At 35.2% G+C, this 19,104-nt stretch overlaps 1 protein-coding gene across 6 annotated transcripts in view; it reads left to right on the top strand.

The window, feature by feature from the left end:
- Positions 1 to 2,023: 2,023 nt before the first annotated feature.
- LOC112502918 (calcium-transporting ATPase 10, plasma membrane-type-like) overlaps positions 2,024 to 19,104 on the top strand; it is a 35,214-nt gene continuing 18,133 nt past the window's right edge. For 2 of the 6 annotated variants that reach the window (XM_025106938.1, XM_025106939.1), the window contains exons 1-17: positions 2,134 to 2,644; positions 4,066 to 4,182; positions 4,272 to 4,311; positions 4,968 to 5,083; positions 5,199 to 5,330; positions 5,433 to 5,522; positions 9,948 to 10,017; positions 10,535 to 10,605; positions 10,682 to 10,765; positions 10,844 to 10,921; positions 11,003 to 11,074; positions 12,941 to 13,024; positions 13,177 to 13,259; positions 13,356 to 13,464; positions 13,772 to 13,827; positions 13,936 to 13,978; positions 14,074 to 14,157. In XM_025106938.1, coding sequence (XP_024962706.1) covers positions 2,489 to 2,644; positions 4,066 to 4,182; positions 4,272 to 4,311; positions 4,968 to 5,083; positions 5,199 to 5,330; positions 5,433 to 5,522; positions 9,948 to 10,017; positions 10,535 to 10,605; positions 10,682 to 10,765; positions 10,844 to 10,921; positions 11,003 to 11,074; positions 12,941 to 13,024; positions 13,177 to 13,259; positions 13,356 to 13,464; positions 13,772 to 13,827; positions 13,936 to 13,978; positions 14,074 to 14,157 — 1,485 coding nt within the window. In that variant the 5' untranslated portion in view covers positions 2,134 to 2,488. The other 4 variants (XR_003067802.1, XM_025106937.1, XM_025106936.1 and 1 more) reach the window with 3 other exon arrangements.

The raw sequence follows: 19,104 nt of genomic DNA on the forward strand, positions 1-19,104 counted from the left end.
AGAAAGAGATTAATATGATTAACGTTTTGCTTTTGTTGGATTATTGAAACCCTTTCCCACTTTGCTTCTTTTTCTCTAAAGCTGGAATATGTATTAGGACAGTGCATTCTTCTAATGCTGAAAATTGGAAAGAGTTGGAACTAAGAATTGGACCATACATTAAATTTTAAAAAATCACCAGACCTGTTAATACATAGCTGCTGTTTTCACCTTGCTTTTGTAGGATATTGTTTTACACAATGGGGACATTAAATTTATGTTTTAATTTTGGATGATATAAATGAATTTATAAATTTATGTTTTGATATTTAAATATTTTATTTTTTTCAGAAATATCATTTGCCTTAAAAAATGAACAACAGTTTACTAAATAACCCATATTTAATCCTCAGGGGTAAATTGATCATTTCTGTTATTCAGACTGTTGATTCAGATAGAAAAGTAAACAGCAACATGAATTTATCCAGACAGCCAAATTTATTCAGACGGACAAATTTATCCATACAGGACTTAATAGAAAATTTGGTAAACAGCCTCATAGTCTTAAAAAAATGCAATTTTTATGCTATAAATATATATTCAATGAATGCATACCCACAGATGTAACTCATATTTTACCGACATATTTTGTCGAACAACAATGAGTCGGGAAATTATACCCAGTTGAAAGTTGTTATTGTGTGATCATTAATACGTGCATATATTTTCTTTATCTGTCGTGACTCGTGAAACCTATATTAATTTTGACTCTAACTTTGAAATCAAGAATTTTGTTTTGGTAGAAAGAAAATCCGATGGTTACTTTGCACTTTTTAATGGAAACATATTTTCGAAGCTTTGGAAGTAAGATTATTATGTAAAATTGAAACCAAAAGAATATTATATTTGATTTTCTTACGTTAATTTATTTAGATATAAATGCAATTTTTTTGTACGATGAATTATAATTGGTGGTGGATCATGATTTCAATGTTAGTAGGCCCAAACAAGAACAAATTATTTGAGAATTTTAAAAAAAACATAGTCCGCGGATTTATTTTCGTAAGACAAAATAGAATTTGGTGTCGAGAATGACACAAACTTTGGTTAAAATGGGATCAGTTTGAGTCAATTGTTAAAATATTTTTTCGGATAGTGCAAAATTTTGTTTCTTTATGAACGAGTAATGTGTTTGTTATTTAGAGTGATAGTTATTAGATGCTTCATCTCACTTCTCTCATTTCATAAGAGAACAACTTAGGAATTTTAGTATAAAGTTTAAAAAAACATAAGACGTAAAGATTCATAACTTTTGTGTGGTCAAACAATGGCAACAAGAATATGAGGATTTATTATCACATGAAAACATAAAAAGTGTTTTACGACAACATTGAATGGGACATGTAAATCCCATGCATATTTTGTGGTCGACACTCGTTTCTCATGTCCACTAATAATAGTTACTAAAACTTTTATATATTATATTTTAAATCTTTACAATATTTATTTTAGCAAAAGTTTTAAATTGTAGAATAACACATATTTTGCTTCTAAAAAAGAACTTTTTCCTAGTAAATATATATATATATATATATATATATATGGGGTTTTGATACATGTTTTTAGAATTTGTTTATAAGATTCCTACACAACACTAAGGGCCAATTGCCAATACAAAATAGATAAATGCAAGGGTTTATATAGTAAGAGTCATCATACTTACTTACCTTATCAAGTAAGATTATCGGTCATTAAAATAACATAATATAAAATTTATACTTACCGGATAAATCACAATATGGGGAAGGTAAAATTATGTTTTAACTAATTAAAAAACTTTGGGATTATAATCCCTTTGTCTTTATAGTTAAACCACAAGTCCACAAGCATCCAAGTCAAGGAGTACGCTAGGGTTTTGGAAAAGGATACTTTAGTGAAGTCGAAATTACCTTTATGCCCCTCCAGTTTGACTTGTGATTTTAAGAGTAACTAACAAAACTCTTCTGGCAGATCACAAGAAACTTCCTGGAAAGTCCCCTCGCCTCTCCTCGCTTCGTTTTCGCTTCTTTCCGTTCAATTTCTCGCAAGAAACAAAAACACAAATCAGTAGTTGAATCTTTTCTTCCTCCCTCTATCTCTACAGGTGCATTGCTAAATCCATCCATCTCTACCACTGTAATATTTTACTTTAATATATGTTACTAGTTTGATGCTTTCGATATTGGGTGCTTCTTGGGAAAGGTGTCTTATGTTTTGGTCGGTGGGGTTATCATTTAATAGTCGCGTAGTGCGAAACCCTAGTACTACTCCTGATTGAATCAAGGAAATCGGGCTATGTTTTCTATTGGTTCTTGAGATAAGTTGATAAACCCACCAGTTAGTTTAATGATAAGCAGATGTTATTCTTTTCAGTTTGTGTTGGTGTTATTTTCACAGAATATTGTGTCTGATCGAGAATTTGAGACGGTGTCATCTCTCCTGCGACAGTAACTGGTTTTAATTTACAGCGATGAGTAGTGGTAGTTCACCGTACCGGAAACACAAGAATGATGTGGAGTCTGGCGGTGGGGGAAGCGGAGGTTTCGAGGATTATGAGTCGCCTTCCGACCCTTTTGACATTGTTAGCACCAAGAGTGCTTCAGTAGACCGCCTTAAAAGATGGAGGGTAATGCGTCTTTTTTCATTGCATTCTTGATGTTTCGTGATGTGTTATTGATTCAATATAAAAGGTATGCCGTTGGGAAGGGTCTTGATTGTATTTTACATGGATTGTTTAACAACGTTTTCTCTCATCGTCTTCAATTTCATTGTTTAGCATCCCTGAAAATGGAGTTAGATGCAAGTTAATAAATAGGACAACCTTAATTTTTCTCATTCACATTGGGTATTTGGTTGTATGCTATTCTTTCTATTATCCTATAGTGTGAACTTGTCTATACATTTTTATTATTCGGACTGCAATGTATATGGAGTGACAATAACATTAACTGAAAATGGCAGAATTGAAAGTGGATTTTGGTCTAATATGGAGTATTTGATCATGTTTCCTAGGGTTCTAATTTTCCACTCTTATTGATCCTCCACAAATAATTTGTAGAGCATGTTTGAAGATGAAATTTATATGTAAGCATAACTATGTGCTTGTTGAAGGCAGTAGTTTGGAATTTGTAAAATACATCAGGGTTTGTGGATAGTAGTTGATTTTCCTATAGATAAAAGTTAGTACAACTAAGATCATATAATCATTTGGAACGGTGAATATATGATAGTCAGTATATCGTGGTCAGCATTCATATTTGGATTCAAGGTAGTTAAATAAGCTGCTATAAGATAGTTCATTATACCCGTTCGATTGTCTTATTTGAGGTCATGATATGGTGTACTAAAAGTTCACCCATTACCCCTTCTGCATTTCAAATATAATGGTGGCTAGGGCTAGCTAGTGTTGTTTTCTATTCCCTCAATGCCAAAAAATAGGAAGACTTTCTATTTTGGGTTCTTCAAAAGAATGCAACATATTTCTGTGAAGGATTACTTTGCAAACTTACCTATTTACCCACTAGCAATTGGTACAAGAAGTTGGTAAAATGAAATTGACTATGGTCCATACGTTTTCTCAACTTTGTCTTATTAAGAATTTTAGGTATTTGATCATTAGTCAACGATTTCTATTTAGGTATGTTCCAAGTCAAATGTTGCCTTTCTTTTTTGGACTGAGGGGGAGTACTCTTTTTCTAAAACATAATTTTAGACAGGTTCCTTTCAATAAAGGTAGTTTTTAGGAAGAGACCCCATTAATACCAAGCATATAGTTTAAGTTTTGAGTAAAAATATATGATCCTACAGCGTGGTTTCAATTAATTTGGGTTTGACCAAGCAGGCAGGTTATGTAGATCTTAAACTTAATATGGTTTGTGGTGACATAGTGCGTTAAAAGGAGTAACCTATTTGTTAAGTTATTTACTTGTACCTAATTTTGTACCTTTATAATCATACAATACCAGAAAAGCTACATTTGATTCTATTTTCGTAGCTTTCTATTGTATAGACGTAATTCTGTGCATTAACAAAATAATTTTGCTATAGCAAGCGGCGCTTGTGCTGAATGCTTCCCGTCGATTTCGATACACCTTAGATTTGAAAAAGGAGGAAGAGAAGAAGCAAATTATTGCGAAGATCAGAACCCATGCACAAGTTATACGAGTAATATTTTTACCCATCAGTTTTTGTTTGTATTTAATGCAACTTCATGATATTCTGATATTCATGATCCATTGTTGCTGTTCTTTCAGGCAGCCTACCTTTTTCAAGCTGCTGGAGCACAATCAAATGGTGCTTCTGTTTTGTCTAATAATGTCCTTGCATTTTATTCTTCATTTTTGTTCATTAGCTTTCAACTATCTATGCAATTCTTAACTTATCTTGATGTAACATATTGGCTTTTGCACTTAATCTTCATTTATACTTCTGTTTTGTAGAAAATTTGTTCTTTCTCTCACATATATTCATTCTCTCTCTCTGTGTGTGTGCGTGTGTGTTTTTATGGACAATCTAGTTCGGGTGTGGGGATATGATAGTTTTGAAAATTTTAATGCTTTTGCTCATGAAATTCCTTTCACCCAATTTGTGGATAGAAGGGTTTGATTGATATGTTGGCGAGCAGAAGTGAACAGATGATGGTTGTAGTCCGTGATCTTTACTGGCTAAAAGCCCCTGTGCTTTTTGATTGGTAGAAGCTACTCTGCTGTTCTTGACATTGTGCTACTTGAGAGTGTGATCTGCAAATTATTATATGTAGCTTGTTTATGTTGTTATTGCAACCTGATACATAAACACCATATGCACATCACGCTTCCATTTAAAGAGGATACAATTGTGTAAATATTTTTTTATTAGGTACTTGCCTTTGTTCACTATGTTGATATAGTTGTGCTTATGTTTCTTTTGATCCGATTCCTACCTTACGAGTGTTTATATTCGATTAACAGGAGTCCAGAGAGCACCTCCATCTCCTATTCCTACCGGTGATTTTAGTATTAGTCCGGATCAACTTGCTTCAATGACGAGAGATCATGATTTCTCTGCTTTGCAAAATTATGGAGGGGCAAGTTTATTATAGAACAAGATTTTCTTGTCTCTGATTTACAAACTTTCCACTCTCTTCTAGAGTATATAATCATGTCAGTAAGCTTTGGTCTTTTCTTCTTTACTTATATCAGGTCAAAGGACTGTCAGAAAAGTTAAAGACGAATCCCGAGAAGGGAATTCATGATGACGACTCCCAGATACTGGAGAGGAAAAATGTGTTTGGGTCAAACACTTACCCCCGGAAAAAAGGAAGAAGCTTCTGGGTATGTAGTCTATAACCAGATATTTTGTTTTATGAGCATACTTTGGCATCATTCAGGATTAGATATTATGTAATTTGAAGTTGTTTGTTATTGATTTGATAGAGGTTTGTACTTGATGCTTGCCGAGATACCACCTTAATCATCTTGATGGTAGCTGCAGCTGCTTCTTTGGCATTGGGTATCAAGACAGAGGTAAGTGAAATAAAGTTGATTACAATTAATAACAGCCATTTACTTCATGGCTGTTATAGTCAATATTTAGTTACTTATATATTCTCACTTTTTTTTATCACTTTGGCCATTCTTCTGATTGGTGTTTTGTTATGATTCAACTGTACTTTTTGGAATCTGTTACTAATTAGATAATTTTGTGTTTGGAACATGGAAGTCATCACTAACTTTTGTAAACTTAGATTTTATTGTATTTGTTTTGAGGAGTATCCTCATGCGTCTATATATATGTATGCGTGTGTAGAGAGAGTGAGAGAGGCAAACTCACATTTCAAGCTAAAACCACATCCTATGAAGATAAGGACATAATATGTCTCATCAAGAATACACAAGACATAAAAATGTGCATGTCTCATCACTTCTTAAGTTAGAGTTTAGATGTAGAACTAGATCATGTCTAACTTGCTGCAAATGAAGTCTAATTGGATCTTTCAGAGAGGTTTAGGGGCACTTTGGTTGGTTTTCCATTAAGTTCTGTATGAATAAAGCTGACCCAGTGGATTAATCTATTTGTATAGATTGGATAGGCTTTCGTATGGGAGGGTTTTTTCATAAATGAAAGGAGCATGTTTTTAATTGGGAAGGGCGGGTTTGGAAAAAACTTGGTTTTTAGCATAAAGCCCCCCCATAAGCTTATCAAATACGCCATTTTCTATATCAGTAAGCCACTACCAATCAATCATGTATAGCTGACCGAATAAGCTGCGAGTCCATCAAGCTGTTACCAAACCGTCCCTTAGTGAGGAAGTCATCCAACTGGTACTCGATCTGAATATGAATTGGTTGAATAGTTGTGGAATGAATGAAGTTCCAGCTACATAATTTTTTACGAGATGACAGTTAATTGCTATATTTTTGGTCCTCTAATAGCCATATGGATGCCAGATTGATATCGTGGTGTAGCGTCTATCAATTTATTTGGAAAAGTTTTGTAATAGTTGGATCATGTCTTCTCACATGTAACATTTGCTGTAGCTCAAGACTCTTGGTTGGCACTTGATTGAGATACGGTAAGCTTGTTTCTTTGTTTTCTATCTTATGAGGCTGCTTCCCACTTACACACTGTAGTTGAAGGGACATCATGTTCACTATGTATTTGAGAACCTTTTTATCTCTCCAGATTGCAGTACACTAAAGGCACCTGTATTGTAATGACCCTTATCATAATATAGAAATATTTCAGGGAAGGCTGTAGTATGTAAAAAGACAACACTTCAGTAAGACACAACTTGACTAACAACACTTGTGCAATACAAAATGTCTTGTCGTGTAAGCATCGAGTAATTAGGTTTCCTTGCCAATCTTGTATATCTTTCCGACACTAACTTGCCATTCTAAATGATGGGTGAGGTACTGAGGTAGTTGGCATTTATTCCAGAACAGTATGTCAATGACTTGAAATAGATTTTTGATGAGTTCTTTAGCTTGAGAATGGCCTGATGATCATCTGTTGTAAGAATGATTTCATCAAAATAGACTAACAAGATGATCTATTTTGCCCAATTGTTCGTTGTTACTCTTGGATAATCCAGATTGCAAGGGAGCATTTAAAAAGCGCCGAACCAAGCTCCCCCAAAAGACTGTCGATTGTTTGACCATATATAACAGGGCAGAAAAACTTAAATATCTCCTCATGAGCCACAAATCCTGGTGGCTGCCTCATTCTCAACCAAGCCATTGAAAACAATGTTTTTGTTCTGTAGCTGATAGAGAGACCAATGATGAATGGTCGCCAAGGGAATACAATTTGCTTAGAAGCTGATTTGGTCACCAGAGATTTGAAACCAAGTGCTAGCATAGGGCATCCATTTCATCTTGAATTGCCTTGTATAATCTTGGACGCGAGAGGTCTTTTTGCACCCTCTTGGGAATAGGATGACTGTCTATGTTAATTTTAAAGGCACAAGATGATGCAACAGTATAGGCTAAGAAATTTTGCATGAGATACTGGGTACAGGTTGTTGTGCATTTTCTTGTAGCTCCTGGTGTACCTTAAAAAAAGGGGGGGGGGGCACCATGAAAGTCGTGTCTTGAGTTTGGTTGGGTTTTCAGGGGGGGGGGGTCTTGGATGGGTTGTCACTCGAGTTTTCAAGAGGGGTATCATAAGGATTCTCAGTTGCTTTATTAGGCTGCGTCAAGTTGGTTTGTTTTTCATATGATATTTGGATCTAGGGATTCATTTCTGACAGTACTAAATGTCTGCTTCATAAAGAAGCTCTAGCTGAAATTGATGGTTGATAAAGAGGCTCCGGCTGAAATTGGTGTTTAATGAGAAATGACAGATTGACAAGTGTTTTGAATGACAAAAGATTACCATTTGACTCTCTGAATCATTTTGAAAATAAGAAGTTCGATAAAACTGAATGATCATGTCACCACATCATGTGAGCAAAATAGTAGTAGAAGTAACACCATAGTCCACATGTTTAAACTAATAGATTGCAACTTGAACTACCATATAAGCTAGACCTACTGGAGATATCTAAAAGGAAGTGTTTAGATAAAATTAGCTTACTAGCATTTAAACATGAAGGAGTTGAGCCACCTTGCAAATTCACTTGCTTCGACTCATGTGGTTGTACCCCTTTATAATGGTAGTCATATGAATTAGCATGAGCATTGGCAGGTGATGTCCCTAAACTACAGATTGAACAGCAAATCGAGTATACATGAACTTGTAGTCGAAGTGTCATTGCTGTTTCCATGAACTCTTTCTACCCAACGTGTATAGTGTGCTTTTTGTTCCGTATTATAACCAATGTTCAAAAAAGCTTGCCGCAACAGCCGTTATCGCACGCCGTGGCTCAAGGCTTGTCTCACACCATGTTATGCCTGAGGCACACCATGGCGTAATGCACGGTTTTTGTTACACGATATTTGATTTTACTTATCTTTTTAATATCTTATTTATTAGTTTTTAATATATAAGTATATAACTTAATTTAAATTGCTTAGTATCATTGATTTATTGAGTAATAGTAGAAAACACACGTTTATGTATATAATTTTATATATGGTATAGAGATTTGCCGCCATAAATCACGCCTTAAAAACGCCATGACCTCGCCGTGGCTTCCAAGGCTTGACCTCCCATCACGCCTCATGCTATTTAGAACCTTGATTATAACAGAAACTCAACTTATTAGACGGGATTTTACAGAAGATGAAGGCCGGTGTTGAGATGGATCGCTTGCTCCATTGCAGGGTAGTTTGGTCACTAGGAAAAGAAATGGTTCTGAGCGACTGTATGACTCACGGAAGGTCCTACCCGTTTCACCCGTCTCTTAACCCATTTAGTTATTTATTCAGGTTCAGAGGGTTTGTTTACTAAGCAAACCCACATCTGACTGACACAGATATGTGACGGCATTCGGTCTATTAAGTTCTTAACAAATAGCACCTATGGGCGATCTGGAAGCAGGACATGTGGATGCAGGTCTGAGAATGTAAACTTGTGTGATTGGAGATGGATGCAGAGAACCCTTTCTTGATTTTGAAGAGACAGGGGTCATGATTTCAAATAATCTGAAGGGGGAATTGGGTTTTATAGGAGCAGAAGTTTAGCTAAATATGATTCAGTGTGAAAGCTGACATCTGTGGGGATATGTGGGTAGGATTTGTATCAAAAGCTGGTGGGTTCTGATGCCATGTGAATTTCTAGCTAATTTCTGCCGTGTTCACAATCTAGGAGAATCCTCGTATATACACATTACCAGATAAGATGACATCCTATGAAGACGATGATAGGCTATATCATCATCATCAAGCGTATATAAAACATAAAAATACACATCTAAGCAGTATTTCTATCATATATTTACAAAGAAGTTTATCTTATTTTTCTTTTTGATACGCAAAAAATTGTATAATTGGTTCAATTTAAAGAGCTAGTTCATAGTCTTTTCGTCCTTACAGAGCAAGGTTCTACTGAGATGTTTGGGGCATGGAAAGGAGACTGATGCCCTTCAAAGTAATTAATTCCACAATCAGCATATCTGCTTCAAGAGCCACTTTTCATGTGTGTGCGTGTGTGTATATATGATTTTAACTTTAGTTTGTTTTCATGGCTACTGACTTGTTCAAGTAGAGTCTGCCTCTGCTTCCATATAATGCACATTTTGAAGTATCTAGCCTCCTAAAATGATCAAATTTTGCTGTAAGATGTGCTTTAATTAGTTATTCGAATAAGTTGATACCAACAAATGATTTTAATTACTTCTTTTATTATGTTAAAATTGGAAGTAGTGGAACTTGGAAACTCGGCTTTCCTGGAGCCAAATTGATCATTGGGTCATCACTTGAGTTTTTTGTGCTAGATTGAATGGCTACTTTCTCTTTAAGGTAATTTAGAACGTTTTTCTCATTTTTCACTTATCATATTTTTAGGGGATCGAAGAAGGATGGTATGATGGTGGGAGCATATTTTTGGCTGTTATCATTGTTATAGTTGTTACAGGTATTTCATTATGTAGATCTTGATAGCAGAGTTGTCTATACTTTTGCTTAATTGCTTCCATTTGAATATATTTATGGTTTGGTAATTCCTGTTTGCTAATTGTTTAAGAACACCTATAGAAAGGTGGTCATGGGAAAACAGTAGGTCCTTCTTGGAGTTCTGTTCAGTAACCCTATAAAGCAGGAAATTATCAATTACTTTCTCATAAATACGTTGTGAATACAAACAAACAGGCGGTGTTTGTTTTACTCTCCTCTTATACATAAATAAATTGTAAAAAAGCAGCAAATTTTTAACTAAAAACTAAGTATTTTCTTTCTCCTTGAAAACAACAACAATGTGGTTTGCTCTGAACTTCTGATGATGATAGTTGCTCTATGTTTAATCCGTCAATTTTTTTTGGTTTTATCATCTGTGGACTGATGTTCATAGTCCAAATTTGTATTTCAATTGGAAAGTGGTTTGTTCTTCGGTTTTCCAATGTCTGGTATCTTACTGTTGTTTCTTGTGATTTTAGCCGTAAGTGATTATAAACAATCACTTCAATTTCAGAACCTAAATGAGGAGAAGCAGAATATACACTTGGAGGTCCGTTCTCAACCATACACTATTTTTTCTGTTATAACTATAATAATACTTATGCTGATGAAAATGAGAATGGTAGGTGGTAAGAGGTGGGAGAAGGATTGAGATTTCAATATTCGATATCATTGTGGGTGATGTAATACCCCTAAAGATTGGTGATCAGGTCAGAAAAACATGTAGTTTCCTTTATCATGCCATATGTCCTTTTCTTCCACTACGTTCACAATCAGTTATGAACCAGGTTCCTGCCGATGGCATTTTAGTTTCTGGTCACTCCTTGGCTGTTGATGAATCAAGTATGACCGGCGAGAGTAAAATTGTAAGTTTCATGATCTGTTATGTTGCAATTTGCTAGTGATTCTTTCTGGGCAAGTAACTTTGTATGCTCTTGGTGGAGCAGGTTCATAAGGATCATAAAGCACCATTTTTAATGTCTGGGTGCAAGATTGCGGATGGCTATGGTACTATGCTGGTAAGAAAAAAAGGCTAGCCAGTTGAACTGTGGAGTATGTGTCCACTACAGTACGTTTGATTATTGTGTTGGCAAGCAACTGTTTCTGATTCAATGTCTTTTCAAACAAAATAATTGCATCACTTGCAATAAGAATTGGTGCTCGACTATGAAAGCAGCTTGTGTATCATATGGTTCATTAATTGGAATTATGTAAAGTTCATTTGAAATCCCCCAAATTTTCTTGTGGATAGCAAGTAGAATTTGCTGAAGCATCCTTTCAATAATCTATCAACACTCTAGAGAGTGCACTGTCATGCGATAATTCTTCAATATGAAGTTTGTGGAATACTTCCTTTGTCTGAATTGATGGTTACCCCTCATAATGACCAAGAGTAAAGTACTTTGAAGGCAACTAATTCTTCAGAATCTACTCTGAACCCCAAACAGAAGACATCTTTTTGGGTAAAGTCCATGAAGTTTGAAATTACTTATCATTATTTTGGTTTCAGTTTTAACATCAAGTGAAGAATGTATGCAATATATACACTTAGATTTGAAATCACATCAGAGTATATACACTTAGATTTGAAATCACATCAGAGTATATACACTTAGATTTGAAATCACGACACAGTAATAGTTTCAGTATGCACTATTTCTGTACATCTCTCTCTTCTATTTTCGTATTAGAAGACGCTTCAAGGTATTTATTGTTACTCCTTTGTTGCTTGGTTGGTTTAGTTGCCGCTATTTTCATCCCTAGATGTATTTATGGTGTAGACTATGGGTCCCTCTCTTAAACCAAACCGAACCAAACAAACTATCCCACTCGAAGATAGGGTTTGGGGAGAGTGAGATGTACACAGACCTGACCTCTACCCTACCCTAACAGGGTAGAATGGATGTCCTGTGAAGAACCCTGGCTTATGCAAGAGTGTTGGCAATCTGGTGGAAGGAATAAAGACTAACAAATGGGGAAAGAAGCATAGAAAAAGTAAGAGAAAATAACAAGTAGGTGCATTGAGAACATATGAAAAGGTAAGAAAGGTAGAGCACAGAGCTAGTTAGGCCAAACAACACATCTCTAGCCTAAAATTATCAGCCCTCTACTGCCCAACCTGTTCAACTCCCTTGTGCCCAACCACGCTAGTTACTGTCCCAAAAACTCATCTGCTACCCTTATCCCACGTCTCCAAGTGCTCCTATCAAAGGCCATGTTCTTGGAAACAACATATCCCTATGGATTCCTCCCCTATATCCTTGTATCTTACACGATCAACCTATTGTTACTTTTGCTTTGCTTGCTTTTATTTTACTTCTTTTAAAATTATAAAAGATGTCAGACTTGAATCTGTTTGTTCTTGGAACTTCGTTTTTTCTTCTTTATCTTGCTTTTCCTACCTCCTTGGTAGGAAGTCTACCATGTTGGATTTCTGTCCATGTCTAGTTTTTTTTTTCTGACACCTTGCCAGGGTTTGCTGTCTGCTTGAGACTCTTTCTTTGCCACTGATGCGATATCGGAGGTGGTGCTGTTTATCATCAATGAATTTCAACCAGGGGTGACAATCTCTTAAATTAGCATAAATGCCTGCACCTTTCCATATTAGCATTCTCTTGCCAAGGTTACTCGACTGTGCCTTTGAAAATATGGAGAGTGAACTTGATTATCCAAGACTTGTCATCTTTTTCCCTGTTCACAAAATCACAATTCTCAGAAGGCTTATAGCTATGAATTCATTATATTAGTTTCAGTCTTGTTAGTATGTCCTTATAGTTGTATTGAATTCTTTTTTTCTTAAATAAGAAGATAAGTTTTCTCTTTCTTTGCAATTGGCAATCACATTTTATCTTGATTGTCACTTCTGTTTGTATATTTGTTTCCAGGTCACCAGCGTTGGAATAAATACAGAATGGGGATTACTTATGGCTAGCATCTCAGAAGATAATGGTGAGGAAACACCATTACAGGTTAGTTCTTAAAACATACAACCTCAATTTTTGTTGACAAATTATATTATAAAATGGAAAAGATACATTCAAAACTTGCAAACTGCGTTACCTGTTTAACTAGTGGAACTCTAGTTTTATATGTTGTATGTGTCTGCTATGACTTATGCTAGGTGCGCTTGAATGGAGTCGCCACGTTTATTGGTATAGTTGGGCTTGTGGTAGCTATAGCTGTTCTTATTATCCTTCTTGCCAGGTGATGCAAAGTTACACGGTGATAGGTTTACTAGACCTTTCAAACAACTACCATCCTTTATTTACTTTCCCTTATCTCGACGGGTTTTGTTTGTAGGTATTTTTCTGGGCATTCGAAGGATGATAAAGACAAAGTAGAGTTTATTGCCGGAAAAACCAGTGTTGGTGATGCCGTAGATGGTGCAATAAAAATTTTCACTATTGCAGTATGTTACTTTAGCATATCCTATTGATACTTGATTCCTTCTTTAACAAGTGTCCTAGATGAGTTTCCAGAGTCGAGCAAACTATTCTTCAACTTCAAAGTCAATTTGAATATTTTAATATACAAGTTATATTAGAGCACTAGTTTAGTAGGAAAAATTGGTTTGAGAAGTTCAAAAGAAATCTTAGTAATTTTGAAGTTGTGATGTACTAGGTTTGACATTCAAAAGTCTAATGAGGAATGGGTGTAGTATTCGAGTATTTTATTTGTTTTGCATTTCTACTTTACCAATGCTTGAAGATATGTAGGTCACTATTGTGGTTGTTGCGGTGCCAGAAGGGCTTCCCTTAGCTGTCACATTAACGTAAGTTTGGCTTTGTATAATCAATTGTTTTCTTCAATAGTAGTTTACTTTGTTTTCTCAAATAAAGTTTGCGCTCAAGTATGTTGTGCTTTTGTTGTTTGATTACAGGCTTGCATACTCGATGCGAAAGATGATGGCGGACAAGGCCTTGGTAAGTTTGATCGTGTTCCTTCAAAATCTCTTGGAACTCTTTGTTTGTATTATTCTTCTAATGTAAGATTATTGTTGGTAATTCTCCAAGTGCAGGTTAGAAGGCTTTCTGCCTGTGAGACAATGGGTTCTGCTACTACAATTTGCAGTGATAAAACTGGAACGTTGACATTAAATTTGGTGGGTGTCTTTGCTTTTTATAGATGATATGGTGGTTCTTTTAGATCTTATTTCATTTATCTTTTTTTTGTGAGAGTGGGTGGGGTAATGCAGTATACCCTATATATGGCTTCTTTTGGAGCAAATATGGATCAACTCTATGCCTTATGTATATGGGTATAAAGGTATATGCTAGAAATTTCACTGCAGATGGGACATGTGGTTTATGATGCTGTAGTAGGATGATTGAGCACAAAGAGTCCCCACCTAGAATACTGAGAGGATAAGCCACTAATGTATGTCATAACTACAATCTTGTCCTTGAACTCTGTTGCTAATCAAAAGAATGTCTTGGGGTTCATAATGCAACTTCTTAAAATAGGTAAAGTGATTGGCAAGAGTGGATTGGCCTTGTTGACATATCGAGATATCCTCAGTGTAGACATGTTTACTAGGAAAAGATATTTGTAGAGGTTATAGAAGTTTCTAGATGCACAATTCATGACTATAGGCAAAGAATCAAGTTCCATAACATCCTACAAGATCATACAAAAGAACCATGGAAATGTTTCTCTCATTGGCTTGGGGCCTAAAGATACGGAGGATAGTACTATGGTCTATAATTGATTGAACTCCAATTGAAAGGTATTAACTCCAGTCGAATGCTTCTCTATCCTCCAGCTAGCGAGAGGCTATTTAACTCCCCGGAATGATTACAAGTCAACAAAACTTTAGATATCCCCCTTCACTACTAACAATTCTTACTTTAACCCCCTATTGGTTATTATAACCAACAAACAAAAGATATCAGCCACCACAATGAATTTCTAGAACTACCCCCCATCTACACAAGTCCTATTTAGCCTTTCTCCTTGCATACATAAACTTGACCAATGGCTTATCAATACCATGCCAAGGTTTCACCTTGTCCTCAAGATGGAAGTTTGGAAACTAGTTCTTGATCAACTCAAACTCCTCCCAAGTAGCTTCGGATTATCCAATACCTTGCAGAGGACGAATATCCAACACATCATCTGGCGCAGCCAACAATTCATACGTGCAGAGGGGGGATCACCAACGAAGAAACACTTGTCCCAATTGGCTCTTTGTAATTGAGAAATATGGAACACGGGATGGATGTTAGTTGTACGGGGCAATTCCAATTTATACGCTACAATCCCAATCCGCTCCAGTACTAGGTATGTACTGGGTATGGGCCATAAAACCTAGCTGACAGCTTCCAATTATGGCGAAAAACCAAGGATTGTTAAGGACGAACCTTAACAAAAACCAAATATCGTACCGCAATTATCTTCCTTACAACCCAAATCTGCATATTGTTTCATCTGCAATTGGGCTTTCTACAAATGCATACGAACTGTATCAAGAATTTCATTTCAGTACTGCAGCTAATTATCGTTACTGTATTCATATCGAGTTTGGATTCAATTGGATGAATCTGTCAAATGCTTTCGGACGGCTAACTATCCATTTTTTTAAGGTGCTCCATTCATTTCGGCACATTGTAGTGAAAACTGAAATTGAATTAGTTTAAGTGAACTGAGATTTCCTTAGATTAGGTAATTTAGACATGAATTGAGAGGATATAGCCATATGGGATAGTGTCTAGAAAGATTGAACCGGCTGAGTTGTTGACTTCAAAAAAGTTGCAGATTATATTTGCATTGAATAGATCCTGGCTCCCCTTGATATCGGTAGGGCTATTTCATATTGGTGATGGATTAGTAAGAAGTCTTGATCTTATTACAATATAAGAGTTGTGGTATAAGAGAAATAGATTACAAACTCACATAACCTCAAGACTTGAGACTTAAGAATTTATACTTTGATGGAATACATCACTAAAAGTTTATACTTTGATGAGATACTTAAGTAAATATTTTCTTCATTTTGTTGGAAAATGGTGATCAGATATCATCTAGTTAAGTAGTATATGGGATGATAATTAAATGATTATGCTATTCAAGATTAGCTAATCTAGTGGATTATTCTCAATTGTACTAAGTATTGTCCATATCATAGTAGCCATGTTTTGATATATCGGACTATGTTAAATGTTATGACACAAAAACATTTTTGGGACACATATATCTTGTCATTTTTTTTATCAAGAATGTCTAGAAGGAATGGTGGAACAACATTCAAAATTGAGGATGTCAGGAATGTGGCCATACAACCAAGTGTTTATTTAGGCCAAAGCTAAGGTGACTCCAAGGTTAAACATCGAGGTAGAAGCTAAGATATAGAAGTAGTAAACAATAAGAAAATTGGTCTATCAGTTCTTGAAATTTTGTAAACTAGTAGAGGATTGTGTTATGGATAAAGATTTTAGTTATAACCAAAGGATGTAATATGTGAGAAAGATGGTGATTAGCCATCTAAGGTCAAGAAATATGCAAGAGATAAGAGTTGAGCTATCCTTTATGCAATAAGTCTTGTGAGTATGACAAGTAGGTAGCATAGGGTTCGACACATGTTAAGCCATGATACACAAGAAAACAATATAAAGAGATGCACTTGCTATGAGCGTTGTATGATGGCATATAAGCTTCAACAGAATTCAACAATAATCTAGATGTCGACATAAGGAAGTTTAGTTGGAAAAAAGGAGGAACCAAAGGCAAAGGACAAGGCATATGTCATGATACCAGACAAGGCTTAAGGAATCACCGACATTGTTTCAGGTGCTTTTCTTGGCAATAATTATTGTACCTTAGTTTTGTTCGATTCAAGTACATCTAGAAGTTTTGTTTCAACTACTTGAATATATAGGCTAAGCAACTAGATAAGAGTAAGGTAGTAATTGTTGGGTTGTGATAGAATCAGAAAACCATAAAATTAAAATAGAACAGCGGAAGCAAACACAACAAAATCACAACCCTCTAGAGATCTGTTACAATCTTATACAAGTAACAAAAGAAACAAAGAGGGTGATTACAAATACCTTGAGATGGAAGTGAAAAATCCAATAGCAGGATTTTCTCTACCGAGTTCACACCCCAAAGCTCCAATTGTTCGTGAACAACTAGAAACTTCCTTTCTTTTCTCGTGCGAATCGCCAACGCACACCACACTCTGATCTGATTATGTGTGTGTATGAAAGGTTTTCGGCTACCCCTTAGAGTAGTCGCCGATTTTATGTTTTGAGGGAGGGGAGAGCGACCGTAATCATTCTTCGCCAATTAGGTTTAGGAGATTAGCTTTATATAAAGCTCAATCTCAAAACCCTAATCCTAATGGGACACAACCCATTCTAAATGAAGCCCACAAAAGGTCTAGACTAATAACTAATTAGTCCCTTCAGTAATTGATTAACACTTTAATTAATTACCCATTAATCTCAAATATTGTTTCTTGCTTTTACATTAATTGAACTTTTGTGTGCGACCCAATATGATTATGCTATTAACTATCTTATTGTGTATATGGGCATATCTCCAACAGTAATAGCCATTGATGGTGCAAGGTTAAAGAGATTCTTGATAATTGTTCGTTCAATCTAAATGGTAAGAATTTACCTAGTTAAGTTGATGTGCTTAGGAAAAATGTGATATAATATTGGAATAGATTCATTCTCAAAGAATGATGCTAAAGTGGTAGCTGAAAAGAATACAATTAAGATACAAACCTGAATGGAGAATTGGTACATGTGTATATTGTTAGATGGATAGGTGAAGTAGGAACTATCTCACGTAAGATCAAAGTAAGATATGAAGGGAGCGACATGAAGAGTTATAGTTCTTATAGTAACAATTATATGTGTTAGGCTGTTGAACTATTGTTAGAATACTTTCTCAAATGTAAAGTTTATGATATTATTGTGTCAAACTAAGTTGAAATATAAGTATGATGTAGCAAGTTATAAGATATTTTCAATTTGCATATATCTAAAGGGTATGGAATGGAAGATAGTTGGTGACTTATTTGATGTCATGGAAACGAGGTTGAAAAAATCTCGGTTGATGATAAACTTAACTTCGTAGAAGAATCCATAGCTAACATTGAACATAAAATTAAGAAACTTTGAAACAAAGAGGTATCATTGGTATTAGTTCATTGGGACTATTCTCATGGATCAAAGGCAACATGGGAAGTCGAGTCAGAAATGAGGAATAAGTATCCACATCTTTTTGAGTAAAATTTCTAGGATGAAATTTATGTAAGGGGAGAATTGTAAGACCCTAGTTCCATAGTTGTTAAAATTACAATGTTTTAAGCCTTAAATACATATATTATGAGTAATTTAAAGTACTCTAAAAAGATGCCAATAACTGTAGCATCTATTAAATTATTATATTTGCAAGGCAAATAGCTTACAAGTAGCTTACAAGGCAAAGCATCAGAAATCAAACCTGAAGTGATGAGTTGTATGGGCTAGAAGTATTTGTTGGCAAGCTATTTGATGACTAAGCAAGTCTACTAAGCATGACAAAGCAAGCTAGTTATGAGTTGTCAAGGCTAGAAGCATGTGTTGGCAAAATTCATGATGACAAGCAAGAGATAGAAGCATGACAAATAAAAGCTAGAAGCATGATGTGTCAAGGTTCCTTTATATTAAGCATGAGGTGTCAAGATTCTCTTATCCTAAAAAATGAGGTGTTAAACTCTCATAAAAGTACAATTTTAGGAGCAAGAAGAACAAGTAGCTAATGCAATGAATTTACCTATAAATAGGGGTTGAAGTGTTACTATTAGCTCCATACCAAAAATAAGAGATCTCTCTCTTTATACATAATCAAGCTTGAAGAAAGGAATTAAGGGAAAAGCTAGGCATAATCAAGGTGAGTGCTTATGAGGATTTATGAGATACATATATGCTAAGATAAACTTGGTAATTGTGTGTGTATATACCGATTACAATCAGGGATATATATAAGAGATACATTTACACTCTAGACCCTCTAATATAATTATATATATATATATATATCACACTTAATTGTCTAA

This window comes from Cynara cardunculus, unplaced genomic scaffold (assembly GCF_001531365.2).
Source record: "Cynara cardunculus var. scolymus isolate 2C unplaced genomic scaffold, CcrdV1 Un_Scaffold_2175, whole genome shotgun sequence".
Taxonomy (NCBI): Eukaryota; Viridiplantae; Streptophyta; class Magnoliopsida; order Asterales; family Asteraceae; genus Cynara; species Cynara cardunculus.